Raw genomic sequence first — 23326 nt, 5'->3', positions numbered from 1 at the left:
GATATAAAAATTTCTAAGCTCATACACTGTATGTCGGCAGCCTTATTTTATTTGAATTGACAGCTATTTAGCAGCGCAGGAAATTTATGTTGACATTGTACATACATCGCGTGTTAACAGTGCGGTCTATTTGAATTTGGTGTTACTTTAAAACTTATTTGCGTTCGTAGTTTTGTGGTATCATCGACCGATAATACTATAATATATCTAACGAATAACTATTCCACAAATAATATTTATAATAATTTAATAAATGAATGATAAATATGATACTTCAATGAATTAATAAATAAAAGTAAATATTTAACAAATAACGTGAAACTAGAACAAGATACATTTTACGATAGATTTCAAATTTTCAACGCTATTATCACGATGTATCTCGATTGGTGAGCTGCAGGGCGGGGGAGAAATTGCAGTGTACTGTTTTGCCGACTCCATTTCAACGAGTCGGTAAGTGCAGGGCAAAAGAGGAGAGATAAACTGCGCGGCTCATGGACCGAACTGAAGCATGACTGAAGCCGTAGCCAGAAAGAGAAAGCAACAGCTGGACCAGACCTCTGTTACACGATCGAAAAAGTGGCGAGCAGCCGCCATGAGGGGAAATCAATAAGACAAGCAGGGAGGTGAGTTAAGTGTATAATTTGTCTATTTCCTCCACCGGGTCACCGGTTAAAGTGAGAGACCGGACTCCAGCCGCTGCTCTCTCTTTCTAACTACGGCTTCAGCTCGGAGCACAGACCGGGCAGTCTATCTCTATAAAGTCTATGACTGTGAATAATATCTGTGACACGGAGTCTGTGAACTAGCAACAGCGCCTCAACAATCCGCGGCAAGAGTCTGAAGTTGCGTATGGTCAGTATAGGTATAGACCACAGGGCAGCAGATCAGCAGTGGCGGTAGTGGGATGCTCCCACCCCGAGTAGAGGATCGACTGACTGAAAATCGAGAGAGAGCCCGTGAAAACATTCAAGGTGTCAGTGGATGTCAGTCGTATAAAGCAGAGGAGTGAGACATCGCTCGAGGCTATATAGCGTATATTTACAAGTTACAAATCGTAGCCAAACGGCGAATTAAGTGATCGTGACTTTCGCCGATGGGATTCCATAACTCCTAGTTGTTTGGTCATTTTTTCGAAATAAACACAAGGTGGAGCGGGAAAAATACGAGGATAAAACTGCTCCTATTTGATCCCCCAAAAAACAACCGAGTGAGCTGTTTGCCACGAGCCTTCTTGATAATGATTCCATTTCACGGTACTGGTATTAATTAACGCAGAACCAATTCGACCGCTCGCTTGCTTGCTTGCTTGGCTGGCTCGAGATGGGAAGAAATACCTGTTAACCTTGGCGCCAGTAACTGGACGAGGACTCGCTATCCCTCTCCGACGCCCGCTCGCGCATGTATAAGTTCTGCGTATCAACAAAATTACATAGGTATGTAAGTATTCCACGCTCCTAACTCGTTCGTAATTACTTGCCGCAACAATCGAAATGAAACTAGCCTAACTTGCCGTACATATTCACGGTCAGACGAAGTGATCTGCACTTTACCCCAAGTAAAAATCACCTTTCATAAATACATTTTACACCTTTACCTCTCACCTTCTGCTTCCTTCGCTTATTCCTCTTCATTTTCATCAATATTTTTATTCTCATTCTTTTCTTTTTTCTCTTGCATTCTCTCGAACAGGAATAAAGCGACAATTGAGATCCAGTCAATTTACAATGCCCATTATCTTTACTATCGACATCAGTACCTATGAGCCGTGATGTGGTGGACTAAGGTTATCGGAATATGGCTGGCGACGTGGGGTTGCCTCTTTCGAGGCATCAATTTAGCACCCCAGGCGAGTAAGAAGCAAGTTCCATGCGACAAGAGTCGAAAAGTCTTCACAGACTCGTGGGGCATCATTACCGATGGTCCTACGGGCTCCAACTATACACAGGACTCGCACTGCGAGTGGTTGATCAAGGGTAATAAAGACGTTGAAAAATAGTCTGTAATTGCTGCTTTAAAAGCTAGAAAATATAGGTCAATTGCTGAAAGTCAGGAATTTTTTACAGATCTTTGATCAAAAATATATTCACAATGTAGTAACGTTCTCAAAGGATCAATGTACTTTTTCGAAGAGTCATTCTTTATTCTCTATTTAATGCTGCTTAATTACTGACCGCCTACTAAAATCGCTAGATCTAATTTGGGTCACTTTTTTTTGTAAGAGGTCGCTGAGAATCATGTTATCTGTAGAAAATTTTCTTGCTTTTTTTTCGTCATGAAATTAAACAACATTTTTGCTGGTAGATGTTTAAAAACTTTTGTAGATGTATAAAATATTGACGCTATTTAAAGAAAAGCTGCATTCTTCAATCTTTGGTCACACCGGTCATTTAGTTTTGACTTACGTGGTAATAATTAATGCTTATCGCAGAATCTTTGAAAGACTTTAGAGTTGAAATTCTTGAATACGTTCCATAAGTTGTATAGATTTTATATTACATTTTAAAAAGTTCAAGAATAAAATTTAGGAATTAAATTTTCACTCAGTATAGTGAATTTTATAATACATATCAATACTCAAATCCATGTATAATTAAATATACTAAATTTACAGTAATTTTTTAACCAATCTAAGTATTCTATGAATCACGATAAAAATTATGTATAATAACAAATAGATGTTTCATATTAAATTTAATTTTCTTTGTTATGCAGCTGACAACAGTCGCCAGTTTATTACACTCATCTTCAGAACAATGGAAACAGAATGCAGTTACGATTACGTTTTTGTGTATGACGGGGATTCGTTTAGGTCTCCGCTACTGGGCAGCTTCAGTGGCAAAACTGGGCCTCAAAACGTCACTTCATCCTCTGGCTACGTGAGTTGATCACCATTTGTTTAATACTACTATAATTTTCTTCACACATTAATGAGTCGGTTTTTTACAAACTCATCATTTCAAAACTGACAGTCACAGTATAAATAAATACGTCAACTTGTTTTTGTAAAATTGACTGTCGTCTTGAGTGAAGAAACAAAGAACACATACATACTTTGTTTCATACATCGTTTTGTACCCGTTCAATTCGAAAACATCATTACTTTTCTATATCTTTCTATTTTCGTTTGTTCATTTACGCACTTTACCTACTTACTTTGCACTTAGGCGGTTTTGATGTGATCATTCAGCTTCATTGTTTATCTACTCGTGTTTAGCTTAATCATCTTACGTCTCACTCTGTTCACAATCTTGCATTGTCACAGTTTTGCTTGCCATTATTTTGTGTTTCACCTTATTATAATAATTTGTATACTTTTGTCCAACATTGCTATGCACATTTCAACGAATCTATTCTATCCTATTCTAAATTACCTATTAAAATAGTTTTCAATAATAAATGCAGAAAAAACTATTTTTCACCAAAGAACCTGACTTATTTAGATTTAATGGACAAAGTCAATCATTTCACAAAGGTACTAGCATGATATAATAGAAGCTAAAAATGGATGCAGAGGACTCTGTTGCTTCACTCAATAGATCTGACTATAACTGTGCGAGACTCGCACGGTTTAATTATGCAAATTTACCGTTATCCAAACTTGATGTGATTCTTGGTTCTGGTTAAGTGTATGACGACTGATTTACGAGAAAATTAATCTGTGATTATGTATCATCAGATCGTATATCTCAAGTTGTTTACAAGTGGAAAAATGAGATTGATGATGAAACTTTTGATTCTTTAAATGAAAAACAAGATGAAGCTTAACGCCTTTCCAACATTTAATTTGCTTTTTATCTATTACAAATGTGCATCTGAAAGTAATAGCAGGGGGTGATCGTACATCACCATGTTATTTCAAAAATGAATTCTATTATCCTTTCTGAAAATAGTTACTTACTAATAGCTAATCTTAAAATCAAGAAAGTTCGGATCTTTGAAAAATCTTACAAGTATACGTAGATATAGGAACGCCAACTTTTCTTTCAAATATATTGCCGAACTTATGAGAGCCTGGCATTTTTACATTTAAATATTTGGTCATTCAGTGTAATAGTTTTAATTATTTTTACAAATTAAATTCAATAGTGATAACACTAATGTTACCAATGGCTACGGTCATTAGTAGTAATCGCACCTCAAAAACCCTCAGCTACTCTGCTACTGTTGTTATACATATTACTTCACCAGCCCAGTCGACAGATTAAAATTTTGTGTAACCACTGACACCGAAATGTTATTGGTCTATTGGTTTTTATTATAGTGTCATTGAAGACGAATGGAATCTTAATGAACTTAGAATCCTACACATCCTCCTTTAGTCATTTTAGACAGTGATGTGCTAACATATTGAGAAATTTATAAAGTAAAATATAATTAAATTCTGAGCCTATTTTGAGGTGGAAAACTTTCGTTCTGTGATCTGATTGTGAGGCATGTTGTTCTTAGTAATACATGTCTTCTCTCTATTATTGTTATTTTTTTTGGTAGGAGGCAATTCATGGCAAGTAATCATTTGATACCAAACCAATTTAGCAAGATTTCACCAACCTTCCGAATGTAATGAGACTTTTTTCTATTCTTAGAACTGGTTCTTCTTTACACTATATGTACATTAGTGATGTAACGAATATTTGCATTCTTATTCGCATTTACGAGTCTTCGCATATTAATTGACATTCGCATTCGCATCTGCATTCTAAAAGGTGGTGCAAATATTTTCAATGTAATTGTGAATGTGATTTTCACGAATACTTCATATTTTGCTTATATAAAAATGGTGAAAATAATATGAAGAAGACAAAAAACATTAGTTTGTTTGTGAACTTCCATCAAATAAGTATGTCTTTACATTTGAATCACACTCTAACCTCGGAACAAATTTGTTTCTGTTATCAACTTGTTGTTAAATAATCAAACAAACAATTGGCTTAGTTCGGATCAGCTCAGCAATTTCCGGAATAATATGTAAACGGCTCTAATGTGTGAGTGTGACTCGCATGGTGTACTTGTCAGTCAGTCAATTGTCAATCCTTAGCAATAGAGAAATGGCGCCAGATTTAAGAATGCATTTTCATATTTGCATTCGCGAATATCAATGACAAATATTCACATCTGCATTCATGCATACGTGTTCAACATCCGATTAGTGTTATAATGATAAACTGGACAGAATAAGTTTTAAAACATTAATTCAAAAATTAATTTTGCTGTCTGTTTTTCATATGCTTTTAGAACAGACCGATCAATTGTAAGCAACCGAAATCTCAGATTTATAATGAAGTAAATGAATTTAACTAAATTTCAGTAAAACTTTTCAATTACAGATGCTGATATTATTGTACAGTGACACTAACTATGTGCTCAATGGATTTCAAGCAGAATTCTCAGTCACAAATTGCCCGAACAATTGCACAGGCCATGGAGTTTGCCTACAGAACACATGTGTTTGTGAAAGCGAATGGGGAGGTAAGGATTGCTCTAGAGCTCTCTGCCCAGACAAATGTGGAGGCGGTGTTTGCAAAAGAGGAAGATGCCTCTGTCACAGTGGATATTCAGGACAGTCCTGCTCACTGGACAGAAGAGATGCAGTCGGGAATCGGTACGTTTTATTATCTCTGTGTCATTATTTCTCTTTTTTATTTCTCTGGCTCCATGTTCATCTTGTGACCCGTAACTTATTTCATACATAAAGATTTCTCCCATAAATTGAAAATGACACATTTGTACAGAAAAATGTGGTCAGATTTGAGAATTTTCATTATTGAATCTTCCAACGATTAGGTCACAAGATATATTTGCAAGGAAGTATCAATAAGAATGGTTTTTATTGAGTTTAGTCAAATTTTGAAACATTGAAAGAAACTCGTACCTACTTCTTCGCCTTTTGTTTCCATTGTTTTGCTATCTGTATTTCAGATGGCATTGGCTCTCACATTCTGAAGGTGGTATGACTCCTCGTGCAGCTCATACTGCGGTTTACGTCAATGAGACAGATGCTCTTTACGTGTTTGGGGGGTATGATCTCAACCATATACTTGGAAATTTGGAAGTATATCGGTTTTCTAACAGCCAATGGGAGGACGAATATGGAGTGATTCTTGGTACGTTCGAACTCCTCTTGAAACTCTTCGCTAAAAAAATTATATCAGTTTACCAGTATTAGTGCTTCCTATGTCTCACTTTACATTTTTTTCAATCATTGTTTATAAACAATTAAACTTAGTCAGTATGTTGTAAACTTAATCATATACAATTCAATTCAAACAGAAAACTGATAAATTTTTTGACCCACATTCTTTTAGCAAATATCAAGGAGAGCATATGCGTGGAATAAGTAGTCGCCAGCCCCCTTTTTGACCTCTTTTCCCCAGCAGTCAATTACACAGTTTCACAATTTTTTACTTTAACTTAGTGCAAGATCCAAAAAATGTAATAATCATTTTTAGTAAACGAGAACACACCTTGCTTGCTCAACAGAAGGAGCATCGTCACCTGATTATCTTGATCCAATGCTCATAACAAGCGAGCTAGAGAAAGCCGGTCCTGGAGGTGAAGAGCGATTTGGCCTACGCCCGACATCGTTTTTCAGAAATCTCCTCTACAGTATCAAAGACAACAGTACATTTAGTTTAAGACACAGAGCAACTGTTGAGGCTGGTCAACATGGGTGGAGAGAGCTAAGAAATACCCCTGAACATCGAGAAAGAGAGAGAAAAGAGCAGGAGGCAAGGGAAAAAGAACTCCGGGAAAGACGAGAGAGAAATGAAAGGAATGAGAAACTGAGGCGAAAGCATTTGACACGGCGCCCAAGACCACGGTATTCGATTTTAAAACAATATGCCTTTCCGATTTTCATCTGAATTTAGTTGCATCTTTATTTTCTTGATCTTTATGATTTGTCGATCTTATTTAGAATTCATTTGTTCATTTTACAAGATATACTAGATACGCTGAACTCGACGAAGACTCAGATGAGCCTGCGTCAAAGACTGATGATGATATGTCAAATTGGGAGGATAAAATATCTGCAAGTAATCCGTTAGATGAAAATCCTTACATTCAGGAAATCATCGAGCCCAAATTCACGACTGAATCAACAGTAGTTAAAGAAGATTGTACGACACCGAATCTTGACGAGCTACCAAAGCCCACTCCGAGATATGGTCATGCAGCTTGCAGATATGAGGGTTGGTATTTTATTGAATATTTTTCAACTGCGATCACTTCTTAATGCAAGTAGCGAAGAATTGAGGTGTGCAATACGAATTGAACTGATGAAGTCTTTTTGTTTATTCTCAGGTGGCTTTGTAATATATGGTGGCAAAGTTGAAGATGGTTCACTTTCTAATGAACTTTGGCATTACGATGTTGTAAAACGAACTTGGACTCTGCGTGCCAAAAACTCACCATTTTATCCTCCTCGATTGACAAGACATTCCCTAACTCTAGTCAACGATGAGATATATTTATTCGGGGGAAGTACAATTGATGGAGAATTTTCATCAAACCTTTATAAAATTAGCCTCAATTTGTGTAAGTAATGGGAATAAAATCAATTCAACATTAATTGTTTATAATTTGTAAATGAAGTAACTATGATTTTACAAGATTCCATATCTTAAATTCTCAACACAAATATTGTACTTGTTTATTTCTACATTTTCAGCTGACGAGACGGCATCGGAAAGGTGGAGAGAAGTGCGCCCCAGGGGTGGCAAGGAGTTGGATGTTCGTGTTGTAGCACATTCTACGGTTTACCATCAGCCCACAAATTCTCTTTTAGTCTACGGCGGTGTTGTCGCGAGTGTGGCACGTTTCAGCAAACTTTCCGACAGGATGTTCGTTTTTCAACTCGACAGAAAGGTCTGGTCAGAGATCCATTATCCAAGAGCTCCTCTGAGGGATACTTATGTGCCACGGGAACGTGCTTTCCACACAAGCACTATCATAGGTGATTGTTTATCAATTTAGTCATGTTTAACAATTTGAGGTAACAGGGCTGGAATCATTTTTTTTTAGGGAATATTACACTGAAAATAGAGTATCAAAAAATTCGATATTCTTCCAAATTCTCATTCAACTTGCAATACTCATTTTTTTTTTTCAAGTGGAAGGAAAATAGCTTCTAGTAATTGATAATGTAAATCATGTAGCCTACGGAATAAAGTAAATAAAACACTATCAACAGAGTTTATATTGATCAAAGTTGGGATCTGTATTATTGGATCCTGGTTTGTTACCTAAAATTGAGAAAGCCATTCGAAGAAAACATTTCAATAACAGCAATTGTTGATTCAAATCTTCAGGAAATTATCTAGTTGTATTTGGAGGATACTCTCATAGGCATAACAAGGAGGAAATTTGCTACGGCAATCAGATGTACCTTTACCATCTCGGCTGTCACGCTTGGGTCAGTCATGACATCTTAGGACAGAATGATAAATGTAAGTGAAAATTTACGTGCCAATCAATTATTTCTTCAATTGCATTTATACAAACTGAACTATTATCTAACCTTACCTATTTTCTTTTCTATTCCGTTGCAGCAGATTCATCTTCCCACTCTCAATATCCGAAACAACAGGGAGTCTTTGCTCATGCGGCTGATGTGAGGAACGGAAACACATTGCTCCTTGTCGGAGGCTATCATGGCAACGTAAATGCGGACCTTCTTGCTTATACTTTGCCACCCATGCTGGCTCCCAGAGATGGCGATTATATTGAACCAGAACAAATTTGCTCAAGGCATAAACGCCTCGCAGATTGCGCGGCTAATCCTGAATGTGGTTGGTGCTCTGCTGATGAGGTTGGTTGTGAAAATGTTTCGTGTTTAAGTATGCAGTTGTGTGTTTTTGAAAAAAAAGTTTGCTTCTACTTTATGAATCTTTCATTTAGGGTTTAAGATTGAAGGTTTCAAAGTCGAATTACACTTTGCAAGAAATATTTCATAAATGCTTCAATCTAAGTGCTGATGTTCAAGTTCAAATGATTTCGTGGCATCTAGCTATCAGGGAAATCCAGTAATTGAAAAACATCACAAAATTCTATTTATTGGTAAAGAAATCGGAAAAGGCTAGAGCATCTTGAATATTAAGCTCACTGATGTGAGCTATATAAGGATTTTGTACTTTTCTAACAGTGATTTAAAAATAAATTTACCAAATTATTTTTAGATTTGCTATGGTCGTACTGTTGGCAGTAACTGCACAACAAATTTGCAAACGACAAGGTGTCCCGGCATTTGTCCAGCCTTGGGAGATTGTCATTCGTGTCTAATTCATGGACAGCCAGGCGGTCGTTGGGGAACAAGCGCAAGGGGGGGTACTTCAGTTTCCAATAAATTAAATCTAGGTACGTGTACATGGTGCGTTCAGAACGCAAGATGCCACCACAAAGACGACAATTATGGTGTCTGCGGTCTGCGAGAAGATACGGCGTCTCAGATACCTGGATGGTGGGGCTCGAAAGGAACGGAAATTGCAAAAGTCGAAGAGTGCAGAGAATTGGACCGACGACCTGGACTAACGTTTCTTAAATACAAACCACCAGTTAATTTCAGCCAGCCTGATTCTGTGACTATCGTCAATGCGACTACTGTCGACTTTAACGTACCCTCAATGCAAGGTGCCAAAACAGAGTCTGGTCTTGGTGGAGAAATGATCGCAAGACTGCTTGGTTTTCTCAGACCGCCTCAGTCTGTTTGGGAAAGCACCGCCGAACATCTAAAGATTTGCGTTAGTTATAATAGTGCGACTCTTCATGTATCACACAGCGACGACGCTCGAGAGTTGGTAAGTTTGTTTTGAAAATTTCCAAGTTGTTGCTCTGCAAATGTCAACATCTTGAGAATTTATAAAAATTGAAATGGCAATATGAGATAGTTTGGGATTTTTCATTGAAGCTACCAAAATGAGTTATTTTTTTGTTTATTATTGAAAGCCACTTCTTGCTAACGAATATCATAACTTATTAGTTTTTTAGATTACTGATCATAAGAAAAAATTTCACCAACTTCTTTATTTGCACCTTTAAAAACTCTGTATTTTCCTTATCCTTCAAGGCTTTAGTTGCTAATCTGACTGCCGAGGCATCTCAATGCATACCCACAAACTGGCCAGATGGAAACCCAACAATGTTACTACCAGGTCGTTATCTCCTAGACTTTGAGTCAAGACGTATGGTGACAACGAACTATGCTTATGCCAGTAAAATGGAAATAACGCATAACAAACGCAATGAGAATCCCAAAGTATTCACCTTTGAATACCTTGAACCGTTCCAAAACGGTTCCTGTCACCAGTACCACAACTGTCTTCACTGTCTGACAGATTCATCTTGTGGGTGGTGCGATATAACGAACAAATGCATGTCCAGATCGTCCAATGAGACTGAAAACTGCGCAGCTAACGTTGAATGGGACGAAGATGGACAACCCATAAGTGAATGGCACTACCTCACTATAACACCTTCAACCTGCGCCAACTGCTCTAATTATATTTCATGTGAATCGTGTGTTGGAAGTAATCTGTGCGAGTGGTGGACCGAGGAAGCTAAATGCGCAAGAATTGGCCGTCTGCCTAACGCGGTTGCTAGCATTGATCGCTGCCCTGTACCATGCAGGCAGAGGTCCAGTTGCACCCAATGTCTCGACGAAAGAGGACGATGCGTTTGGTGCGAGGCCACGCAAGAGTGTTTTTCATTCTCAGTTTACACGTCTGAGTATCAGTTTGGTCTCTGCAGAGAGTGGATGGACCAGGCTGGCTTAATGGGAATAACTTCAAGGTCTAGTTCAACACTGACTGGTATTGATCAATGCAAGAGCTGCGGGAGACATGCAAACTGCTCAAGTTGTCTTCACTCTTTGAGCTGTGGCTGGTGCTACAGCTTAGAAAATCCTATCACAGGAGTCTGTGTTCAGGGTGATTTCAATCAACCGCATGTAAATTGCAGCGCAGCCATTAACGCTAGACAAAACTCTACCCTAAATCCTGAGGACGCTGGATGGGCCTACGCCCAATGCCCAGATGTCGATGAGTGCGATCTCGGTCTTCATGATTGCCACCCTAATGCCGCTTGTACAAACACCCATGGGAGTTTCAGTTGTCAGTGTAAGAGAGGCTTCAATGGAGATGGACGAGAAAACTGCACCAAGACTTGTTACGAAAAATGCGTTAACGGATACTGCAGTGAAGCTCCCGATTATAAGTGCGAGTGTAATTTGGGATGGACTGGACCAGACTGCAGAACCAACTGTGGATGCTATAATCATTCCACTTGCGTTCATGGTCCTGGTGTTTGCGACGAGTGCCAAAATTGGACGACTGGAAAATACTGCGAAGAGTGCAAGGCTGGAAGCTTTGGAAATGCTACCACAAGCTTGGGGTGCAGCAAGTGCAATTGCAACGAACATGGCGATAAAGACAGCGGTGTTTGTGACCGACAGACTGGGATTTGCTTCTGCAGAGATAACACCAAAGGAAACAATTGTGAATTGTGTGAAATGGGGTATTACGGGAATCCGAGGAACGGAGGAATGTGCTATTACGGGTGCATGGCCAGGGGTATGCTAGGTGGCGAAACTGCCGGAAGACAGGGACTGGGAAGCAGACACTCGCAGGTATGAGAATCAGCTTTGTACTAATCTGCAAAAACTGGAAAAAGTTGGGAAATTTTATAAATTCTAATTCAGGATGTCAAGAGTCAGAGATTTTCCAGAAAACCGGGAATTGTCAGGGAATTTGTTATGCCATTGACTCTAAACACCGAACTGTTAATCACATTATACTTTACTGTGTAGTTTCAAAAATTTGAAAAATCACTACTTGGCAAACGTACTAAATTGATGTTCAATTTGAACGCGATAGGAGCTTCAACTTTTTAGATTTTATCATATTCAATTAGTTATTTAATTTTCATGGAATGTTGTAGATTTGATTTTGTAAGGTAGTTGATAATTATTGCGGAAAATCATTTTTCTATAATAGAAAACATAGTAACAAAAACTTTTTTTCTAAGATTGTAACTGCATGTTTTATATTTGAAATGTGCAATCCTGCTCTCAGGTAGCTCTATTGGCAACGCAACAAGGCGGACCACCGACCAGAGAATGTCTATGGATAGTGAGCCCAGCATCCGGACTTTCTCCTGAAGCCATGACGCCAAGTATACAAAGTGTTATACAATTTACGCTTCATGACGATATCGATATAAGTTGCCAGGAAAACAGCGTCTACGTTTACGATGGTCTTCCTGACTTCGTGTCCACCACAACTAGCCACCAGAGTCAACTCCTTGGTGTTTATTGCACAGAGAGTACCAACTATCCTGTGACTGTTGAGGCGAAATCAGGGTTTCTGACTGTGCACTATAAGCAGCTCGACGACGTTGAAGGTTTCAACGCAAGCTACGTCGTTATGACTTGTAACAATTGTCCTGACAATCGAGAGTGCAGAAATGGTAACTGCTTATGCAAAACTGGATTCGTTGGTATAAATTGTGACATTGAGCTCTGTCCAAACAACTGTACTGCCTTGAAGAAACAAGGCATATGCGATAAGAGCTACGGTCACTGTGTCTGTACCTCTGGATACGGGGGTCGCGATTGTTCGGTTAAAATAAAGGAAAACCAATTGGTTTTCACGGAGTTATTCAACTCCGAATACCTTGCTGACAATCTTGATCATCTTCGAAAAACTTTGCCCAGATTTGGCCACAGTCTCGTTGCTGATCGCAGAGGAAGCCTTTGGATGTTTGGCGGCTATTCTCTCAGTAATGGACCTCTCAATGATATCAGACTGTTTGATACTAAAAACAATACCTGGATGCCGGTTACCGTCGAGTCGACATCTGAGGCGTCAATGCCTCAAGGACGGTATTTCCATGCTGCTGAAATAGTTCACAGTAGACAGCAGATTTACGTGTATGGTGGTCTTTCGATGAAGGAGGAAGGTGTACAAGGATTGTCTAATAACACGCTAGACGATTTTTGGAAATTCAGTCTGCAGAATCAGAGATGGAGTCATATTACTCAGGATGCTTCCAAAAAAGAACCGCCTCCATTGGCTGGACACACTTTGACCCTTAGAAGAGATGGAGAATCGGAAAGTCTGATACTTGTCGGTGGATTTAGCCCAAAATATGGGTATCTTGAGACGGTTTGGGAGTTTAATTTGGAGTCTGAGACGTGGGACACTGTTAATACTACTGGAAATGGCCCATTGGGTGTTTACGGGCATTCGACTGTCTATCATGCAAGGTCCGAGAGCTTTTACGTTTTCGGAGGATATACCTATTCCATAAATAGAACCTTCATATCCAACAAACTTTACGCTTTAAATTACAAAACACGGGTTTGGTCTGTGCTTCCTCCATTCATTGATGAACTAACTGATGGGAATAGCTTGGTAAGCCACCCACAATTTATTTGATACTTTATTTAGGGTAAGAAATTTCACTGTTTACTTCAAATAGTGGTGTTCAATGGTCATAGAAAATTTGAAGACAGGGAAGTTACAGGGAATTTTATATGATTTCTAGAATTTTCTCATTTTTATTCATTACACACTTATAAATTTTCAAATAATGTGCATTGCCAAATTTAAATTCTCAAAAGTTTCATTCCAATATTATATGTTTGCAACCAATTCATTAGCAATTGTAAGTTTCAAAAAATATGTTTTTGTCAAAGTTTACTGAAAAAATACTGCGTTACCCTAAGTAAGGAATAATAATTTAAGAACGTTTTGGAGTAAGATATCATACTCGAAAACTTTACTGGGATTTTGCAATTAGTAAATAACAGTTAATTCCTATTTTCGCTTGTAGAATAATGTCTTGAACAATAGAATATACAATTTTTATTTATTACATCTAATTCCCCCCCAAAAAAAAAAGATGGAAAATCTTGACTAAATTGGGGATATCTGAAAACAAAGTATGTGATGTCTGTATTTCTAACGTTTCAGCCACAAGCTCGTTTTCTTCACTCTGCGGTTACAACGGATGAGTATATGGTAATTTTTGGAGGTCGTCAGTATCCACGTAATACGACAGATTCATTAATAGCCTACAAATATTCCTGCAATCTGTGGATACGCTTGATAACCACAGACATGGACATCATAGGAACACCACCACCTCCTGCCTATGCTCATGCAATGACGCATGCAGACCCAGAAACTAACGCTATTTACGTCGTAGGAGGATTTGATGGTGGAATTAAAAGTCACGTTACGCTGATAAACATCCCTGAAGATCTTTGCAGTCTTTGGACAGATAAACCAACCTGTCGAAAGTATTTTGGATGCTCATTCTGCGCCGTCACCACTCTGTCAGGGACAAATGCGACTTACTGTTTCTCTAATGAAAATCTTGATAATAGAGAAGACAAGTTAGTATAATTAAATGGAATGTGGTATAAGAGCTTTCTTAAGTCTTTTCATATGGTGAAATATGATAAATAGATTAGAAATAGAATAATGATCTCTATTGTTTCGTCTTAGGTGCGACGTTAACATCACACAGGCACAGCGGTCCAACGGATTATTCTGTAACGCGGACTGGATGGCGTCCAGAACGTGTGCGAATTTTAAAACGTGTACCGAGTGTTTGGCTCAGTGGCCTTACTTCAAAGGAGACGAGCCTGTTTGTAAATGGTGCAAAAATTGTCCACATGGAAAGTGTATTCCAGCAGAAAAGGATTGTAATGAACAGAAAAAGTGTAATCTCTCTGTAAGCGATGTCAATCAATGCGGAGAGAGGCAATGTCCGGCCAGTGATTGTGAGAAGTGTAAAAGCCTTGGAAACTGTGTCTGGACCAGACAAGTTTTAAAAACTTGTAAGCAGTTTCAAAAATTTCGAACTCTTCAATTTATCAACTTCTTCAACCTCCATCTACTAACATATTTTATTCGCTTTTACAGTTGAACTCGGCATTAAAGTTTCCGCAGAACCTGTGTATGACTGGAATTGCGTTGCTGAAGATATATTCAACAGATCCAGCATAAAGATGAGAAATACTCCGCAGGCTCAGTGTGACAGCAGGTGCAGTGACCATAAGGATTGTAAGAACTGTCTTAAGGGCACAGGAGCTGAAGGTGGATGGAGCGAATGTCGATGGTCAACACAGCTAAACGAGGTAACCATGTAGCGATTATGATCCTAGTTTTGTAACCACGCACAATTAATCGAGTATATGATAACTAATACCGCACTGTGATACAGACTCTGAAAAAGATATGAACACGTATTTACTATTTTAAAGACCTAATATGCGAGAACAATTTTCTCTCTTTACCCAGTGCATCTCCCCGTCGTATCAACCACTTTACTGTGCTGGAGGTGTGTGCGGTTTGGTGCTTCGGGGGGCAGATTCTGATCACTGTCCTGAGCCATGTGAAACTTTTAAACAATGCAGTACGTGCTTGAAACATACGCACTGCGGATGGTGCTCACTTGACTCCCAAAACATAACTGGGCAGGGGATATGTACTGAAGGATCCCTTGAAGCCCCGGCGGAACATCCAGCTGGTGGAACTTGTGAGATGCTATATAACCAGCTATATGCAACGCCAGAGACGCGTGCGTAAACATTTTTTTCTTACAATTCTTGAAATTTTTCCATGCATACTTGAGCGTGATAGATATATCAGGTTATATAACTATGTTTGCAAATTGGATCTGGTTAAGAGGGGTGAAAACGAGTAGATGCTGAAAAAGTGGATGTGTTTTGTGAATTTAAATCCTGAAAATCAATTATTTAATTCCGTAGGGTTTTGTTCTATTCAAAAATATGAAGATCACCGTTCAAAACGATTGACATTATTGTCAATAACAATTTTCCCTGTATACATTTTAATAGAACAATTGCTTGTCGAGGTATAAAATCCCACGTTTGTTTAACGTGTTTGTAACACAGATCGTTTAATTGTGTATACCCCCTTGAGACAAATCGAACTGACTTATCTTTGACACGAAAGTCAAGGAATTTTTTGCAAACATCTTGTGGGCATTATAACATAGAATTTGAAACCAAGATATCTGGTTTAGTCTTTTCTTCCTTTGACCTTGTGATTTATTTGTAGCCACTACACCGCCTCCTGTACCGCAACTTAGCGATTCTACCGAAGAAAAAGACAATGTAACAATTCCTGTACCAGCCATAGTTATTCCTCCGAAATTTTCATGGTACTATGTGAGCTGCCCGCCAGAAAACGAGTGCGAAAATGGTCATCACACCTGCTCACCACAAAGCGAACAGTGCGTCGATATGGACGAAGGATTTAAATGCGTCTGCGGTTCTGGATACAAGCCTGAAAAGTACGAATTCTCTTTCTCGAATGAAAGTATATTTATATACAATCGGGAACATCATTATTTGGTACTAGTGCTGTTAGGATCACTTCTATTTATTCAACATCTTTCGACGGCTGAGTTTAACTATCTCCATACACTTCCTGGTACCTAGTTGGCTCTTTCATCAAGTATGCAAATGTGGTTTAAAAAAAAACTTTACAGGAAATTGAAAAACGTTTGTTTGAATAGTTTGGAAACTAGGCAATTTTCGATTGCTTACTCATTTTACATCCCGCAAAACTCAATTCATGTTTCCTCAATGTTACTCATAAATTATGTAAATTTGAGAACATCATAACATTAATTGTTATTTGTCTTTGCAGTACCACAGCCGTCAATGCGTTTGGAAGGTTTGTGAACTATTTTGATAATCTAAAAAAACACTATTCTTCTTCAATCAAACTACCTACGAGCAAATTTCTTAATTTGCCCAACAGTCTCACACATAATATTCTACTAACTTTCCTTTAGGAGTATCTGCGTTCCTGTTTGCTCACAAGGTTGTGTAAGAGGCACGTGCATCGAACCTGATGTCTGTCGTTGTGATTTTGGCTACGTAGGTGCCAACTGTTCTATTCAGTGTCAGTGCAACGGTCATAGTAACTGTGCTGGACCCGATAAACTGGATGTGTGTCTAGAGTGCCACAACAACACAATGGGTCCCCAGTGCGAGAAATGCTTGCCACTATTTGTCGGCAACCCTGCAGACAACGGACAGTGTGTACCCTGCTTGGATTACTGCAGTGGGCACACTCACGTCTGTATCAACGAAAGCATGATTGTAACCGTAAGTGATGTTTGTTTACAGCTGTGAATTTCCCCGTTATTCGAAAATTTCTGTTCATTGATGAAATTAGTGGACGTACATACTATTTTCCTTTCATTCAGGATCCGAGCGAGGTAGGAAAAATGTCCGTGGAAATGTGGAAGGAGAAATTAGTTGAGGGACCGATAGCTAATGCAAGATGTGTCGAGTGCAAAAATAACACGAAAGGAGATAAGTGCGCAGAATGCATCAAGGGGAATTTTAGGGGTACCGAAGACCTTAGAGATGTTTGTAGACCGTAAGTTGAAGTAACTATGTCTTAATTTGAACAAATATTACGCTTCTGAGATTTTCAATTATATGATAGAAAAGTTTTTCCCCTGAAGGGATAAAAACCGTTATTTTGAGTCTTACTGAAGCTTGAACAATAGTGTGAAGACCTTGCCGCTTCACCAGGTACTGATCAACAATTTGAGTAGACTAGCTTGCTGCCACGGTGCTCTCGGGCTTCGTGCGCACTCGGGCGAACCATAAACGACGCAAAACCGCTGTTTTCACATGGCAGGATGCGGAGAAAAGCAGAAAATAATCACATATGGGTCAAGCGAAAGCACAGACCCAAAATAATACACTAATTGCATAGCTTTCATGTATAGTTTATGACTCTCTCCTTTGAATTCACTTTTTAAGTACCTAATATTCGAGCAAAAATTTTGTATTTGTATGACGTTCTTTTTAAAAACTGAATGAACCGGACCGAATTATTTGATTCATTCATACAATATCCCTGAAATTTTCCTCTTTTTCTCCATAGCTGTGAGTGTCACGGTCATGGAGATACGTGCGATGCAGTGACAGGTGAGAAATGCAATTGCGGCAACAATACAGAAAGTGAGCAGAACTGTGCGAGTGGTCCGATAAAAGCAGCTAATACTGGAGCCACCCCCTGCTGGATGGTTCAGTGCAGTAAGTGCCGAGAAAACTATGCCGGAACACCGACGATGGGTCACCAGTGCTACAAGACTGTTACTGTAGACAACAAGATGTGCTTCGATTCGAAATTAATAGGTGAGTTGCATAGCGTGAATTTTGCCTCCAACAAATTTTTTAGACTGTGTTCTGTTTTTGTGATAAGATCAGATTATTGCAACTTTAAAAAAAATATGTAATAACTGATTCCTACCACAAATCAATGCAATATTGTTTTCACTGAATATCAACGATCACGCAAATATTTATGAATATCTCGTGAGTTTTTGAAATTTTGTAAACTACATTTCTGAATTCAAGTTTTGAAAGATAAGCGTGATCGTTGGACCAGTGAATTACATGTAGCAGTGGTATATATTTTCATAAATGATTATTCTTGTTGACTTGCATCATGCTTTTATGTCCGGAGGATCACATGGTTTGTACGACTGTTTGTACTCCTTTTATTACATTATTATATCGTTAAATAAAATATTTCCCTAAATAGGTAACATTGAAGTACATAATAATATATTAATATGGCGGAAAATCGATTAAAAAGGCGGCAAGCATTTCGGCTAAAACTTTTCGCCATTATTTCAGATGAGTGCAAAGTCAAGCCCAAACCGCTGAACCCAGGACAAACTGTATTCTACATGGTTCAGCCAAGGTTCATGAACGTTGATATTCGAGTTATGGTTGATGTCACTCAAGGTGCACTAGACCTCTTTCTCAGTCCCAGAGACGACTCTTTTGTCGTCAGTTTAAACAGCTCTACGGGATATCAGGACGTAAGTTTCATTTAGATATAACAGACCTGCAAATATGAAAAGTACGCGCAAAGTTAGGTTTTCAAAAGACTAGAATAATTTAAAACATCAGGTCATGAAATTTGACCAACAATTTGAAAATTGAAATAGGTATTATGTCGATATTTTTCAAAATAATATTTCTTACAAATAATCACCTATGAAAATGTCCAACATCTGCACAGTCACCTGTAGTGGTTACTTATGACAAAACTTTTCAAACTAAACATTATTTAAACTCTTTTAAAATCATATTAATATAAATTTCAGTCAAGCATGAGGCAATTTCAGTTACCACTTTGCTATTAAACGTTCATTCGAATTTATAACACAGAAATTCGACATCCATTACGACCCCACACGAGGTGAAACCCACCCCAAACGTGATATTTTGCTTCAAAACTTAGTTCTAAAAATCTAAAAAAATATCTACGTATTGTTTAAGGATTGCAGAAAAAGCTCCCTCAGTTTTCCTAGCCAAAATTAATTGTTTAGATATTGTAAGGCATCGCTAAAGTTTAAGAAAGTGCCAAAAATTTCGAAAAATGGCTTTTATTTTGCATGAACAATTTCGCCAAGAGACCCATTTCCACGACTAAGGACTCTGAAAAGCATTTGAAAAATGTTTGGGGTGAAATTGTCCACCCGAAATGACTTATTGGGGTTAATCGGTTAAACCATCGACTAATTAACCAGATTAACTATCAAGGCCGGTCAAATTCACTAAAATGTACGGCTTTATGTTTTTACACAAGTGCGTGCAAATAGTACATTATGTAACAACAGAATAACGTCACAGAGTATTCCTATGGGTGAATTTACTGCCCGAACGTCGCTTCGGGTTCAGGGTGACAGGGGTTGAAGCCACCAACGCGAAGATTGGAGGGGTTCCACCCAAACATATACTTTTTACAAATAAAATTTAAAAAATTCGTGGAAGTACAATAAAAATAATTGTTTAACTATGAATTGTTTGTTCGATATTAGCAACATCAACAATTCACATCATATTCAATTGATATTTTCAACTTTTATTCCCGACTCAACTCTGTTTACATTACTGACTTAAAACTGATTTCCATTTATGTGTAAGTATGATCTGTCAGTCACAGAACTACAATATTATTAAAAGCTTATAATAATACAGAGAGATGTGGTTCAAAATAGAAAAGAAAGAGAGAAAACCAGGAAAACTGAAAAACTAACTTGCGGTAAATATGACCTTATATTTCCCACAAATACGCGAGAAATGTGCTAATTTTTTCCCACAGATGAGAGTAAAAAGTACAGAGGGAATAATATGCGACTTTCATCCCGCTTTTCAGGTCAAAACATTCAACATTATGGTTCAGTTCAGGGAATAAACCAAGTTAATTAACACATTGAACAATTTTTTTCTTGTTCTCAGGTCGAACTGGATAGTCGATTCAAATTACGCAATGACTATCACGATGACTGGTTGGATAATCACCCTTACAACAGGATGCGAAGGGTTGAATTCCACCCCCAAGAATCCTCGTCTTCTCAGTCGAACGATACAACAACAACTGAAAGTAACTGGATCTCAGGGGCGCAGTACGTTGTAATGGAGCGTTACGCAGAGGGTCTGGCAACCTTTGTGACGATAGAACAGCAAAACACTTTCCTAGTGATAAGAAATCTAACAAACAGACTGGTTCTTACGTTGCCACAGGACAAGCATGAGCTTGGCCAGACAAAATTCCACATAGCACTTCGTGCGATAGACGCTCCCAGCCCAGAAATAAATGGGAGAGCCGCCTATGGCATGATTTTCTTCAGGCAGGACCAGCTTCATATTGACCTCTTCGTATTTTTCTCGGTATTTTTCTCCTGCTTCTTTCTTTTCCTAGCAGCGTGTGTAGTAGCTTGGAAGACAAAGCAGGCAGCTGATATCAGGCGAGCTCGCCGACGACACGTAGTCGAGATGCTACACATGGCTAAACGCCCGTTTGCTTCCGCCACTATTTTGTATGACAGGGACGGCTGTAGCGGTCTCAGTCCCAGTTCTCCTCTTAGGAAAGGGCGGCGTAGCAAACAGATGAACTTTCACAGTGACGTCAGACCTGTCGCCGTTGAACCTACAGACGACGGTGTTGCTGCTGTTGCGACTGTTTTTATTCGTCTACCTGGGGGACGACAGGCACCAGTTAAACTTGCTCTGGGTAGTTCTCTCATTTTATTGGCACGAGTTCATCCTGTTAATGGGAGAGCGTTCTTGAGACGTAGGAATAGCCATGCCCCAAATTAAGTATAAATTTTACACAAAGTCCATATGACTATTATACTGTCATTATTTTTACCATTGTCACTATAATTTTTCTTGTCTCTCTTTATCAGTTATCATTGCGTCCTTATATTTTTATCATTATTATTATTATCGGTATTAGTATTATTTATACAATTTCAATGATGTGCAGCTAAATTTTATTCTGAAATTTTTATTACATATCCATTTACACTCGACAAATATAATTTGGGTTGTTGAAATAAGTTTTTTCGGTATATATGGTGCGACTAAATTTTGCTAAGGAAGAAAGTTTGAAAAGAAAGAGTCTTTTTTTTCTGATATAATTCTGATTGTTATAGAGAATACTCATGTCGCGCCATCCACTGGTGAATGTTATTTAATTGTTGTCATTGTTGTTATTACTATTAACATTATTATTATTATTATTTTATTTCGTTTCTGTACTTTTTTATAGTTCGATCAAAGCTCTTTGTTTGAACTGAAGGGTTCAAAATTTTTGTCCCTAAATTTGTTTCGATACGAATGTAAATACTTTCTTGCAACAGTTTAATTGTAGATATGACATTTTTTAAACCTCAAATGAAACTGTCGTTGGTATATGGATTATGCACGGGTTGCAGCTCACTTTAAAAAAAATTTGATCCGTGTATAATATTACGTAGTATTTTAATATATTTGATTTTATTTTTCAATAATAGATAATATATGTTGCTAGATTCAAAGTCATAAAATACTTTGTGATTTTTAGCAATAAGCTAGGCCACAATTTTTTTTTTTTTTTTTCTTTTTTTTTCCTGTCTTTTGAACGGCTATTGCCAATTATTATTATTATATACAAATATACATAAATAATTATATAATATTTTTACAATCGAATTTAGACATTCCTAGGCAATATTCCGACCGTAATATAGGTACAAACATCCTATATAGAATAACAACTATTTTACAACACTCTATTGGGTAATTATGGTTTCTTCAATACGATTAATATTATATTATTATATATTATGATTAATATCATGATATTCCATGTTACTTTTGATTTTCATTTCTCTAATAATGACCATGTTGTCGCGTGGAGTGGACTGGAAGTTTGTATATACATATATACATATATATATATATATATATATATATATATATATATATATATATATATATATATATATATATATATATATATATACACACACAAAATGATCTGTAATTATGTATTAATCGCTAAAAATTATACTACAAATTTGTATTAAGTCTACCTATACATGTGAGTATATGTATAGGCATATTATAACAGAGTAAGAGGTGTAAGTGGCGAGGCAAAATCTATTTCAGAATAAGTCTTAATATGCTAATTGACACACAAATACACGCGTGCGCACACCTAAATGTATAGGGTGTGCCATTTTAATCAAACTTGTCGAGTATCAAAAAAAATAAGCGTGTTACAAAAATAAGATAGATAAAAGTTGTATGATTTGAAAGGGGACAAAAGATTATTATTCCATGTTTTGCTTTAATCAGAAAACTCAGCGTAGAAAGCGTAATCCCGTCGCTCCAGTCTTTGAGACCTTGTTAAAAATGAATGTCTGAACTTTTTCTCGATACACGTTAAAGCCTTTGTATAAAGGCAAAAGCCAATTAATTATTTCAAAAATAATAATAATAAAAAAAAAAGTTGGTGGCTGGCCAATGATGCCATAATATATCCCTTCGAAATCATCAAACTTTTTTACGAATTGTGAAACGTAGTTTTCAGGATATACAATTTTTGTTTTCTTTTTTTCATCGGACGATTTATATATGAAACATTTCATGCCAAATCGCCGTGGTTTAAACGTCACTATTAATTTGGTTATAACTTCTTCAGCTGACAGCAGCAGGCTTTCGGGCATCGTGAAGAAAGTTTTGATACAAAAAATAAATTAAGAACTTCATTTATTTAGCTATAGAAATTGAACGATCCGAAGTTTTCAAAACTCCCACTTTTCACGTATCTTGACCCAAAGAAGTGTCGAATTTAAAGCGTTAAGGTCGGAAAAAAAAACAAGTAAGAAAGACATGATTGCTTCGTGGGTACGATCGTCAAACTGTTGAAGAAAAAATAATAATTTTTCCGTCGGGCTATGATAGTGTTTGCATGTTCACGTTTTGGAA

General features: G+C 37.6%; 1 protein-coding gene across 3 annotated transcripts; it reads left to right on the top strand.

Annotated features, from left to right (window-relative positions):
• The first annotated feature begins 905 nt into the window (after positions 1 to 905).
• On the top strand, positions 906 to 22272 carry LOC124405620 (multiple epidermal growth factor-like domains protein 8). 3 transcript variants are annotated; one of them, XM_046880651.1, is made up of 26 exons: positions 906 to 1436; positions 1693 to 1976; positions 2716 to 2879; positions 5328 to 5602; positions 5920 to 6104; positions 6481 to 6820; positions 6940 to 7190; positions 7303 to 7536; positions 7670 to 7954; positions 8310 to 8447; positions 8550 to 8809; positions 9177 to 9794; positions 10064 to 11620; positions 12066 to 13406; positions 13968 to 14392; positions 14505 to 14839; positions 14925 to 15139; positions 15303 to 15582; positions 16086 to 16320; positions 16680 to 16706; positions 16828 to 17143; positions 17245 to 17420; positions 17937 to 18190; positions 18495 to 18530; positions 18695 to 18882; positions 20309 to 22272. In XM_046880651.1, the coding sequence occupies exons 2-26, from the start codon at positions 1772 to 1774 to the stop codon at positions 21167 to 21169; spliced, it is 9201 nt and encodes a 3066-aa protein (XP_046736607.1). In that variant the 5' UTR covers positions 906 to 1436; positions 1693 to 1771; the 3' UTR covers positions 21170 to 22272. The 3 variants fall into 3 exon arrangements, with proteins under 3 accessions (XP_046736607.1, XP_046736608.1, XP_046736609.1); XM_046880652.1 differs by lacking the exon at positions 18495 to 18530; XM_046880653.1 differs by lacking the exons at positions 16680 to 16706; positions 18495 to 18530.
• The last annotated feature ends 1054 nt before the right edge of the window (positions 22273 to 23326 follow it).

Source organism: Diprion similis, chromosome 4, assembly GCF_021155765.1.
Source record: "Diprion similis isolate iyDipSimi1 chromosome 4, iyDipSimi1.1, whole genome shotgun sequence".
Lineage (NCBI taxonomy): Eukaryota > Metazoa > Arthropoda > Insecta > Hymenoptera > Diprionidae > Diprion > Diprion similis.
Note: the sequence above shows the minus strand (reverse complement) of the source record. Positions and strands in the feature narration are given on the sequence as shown.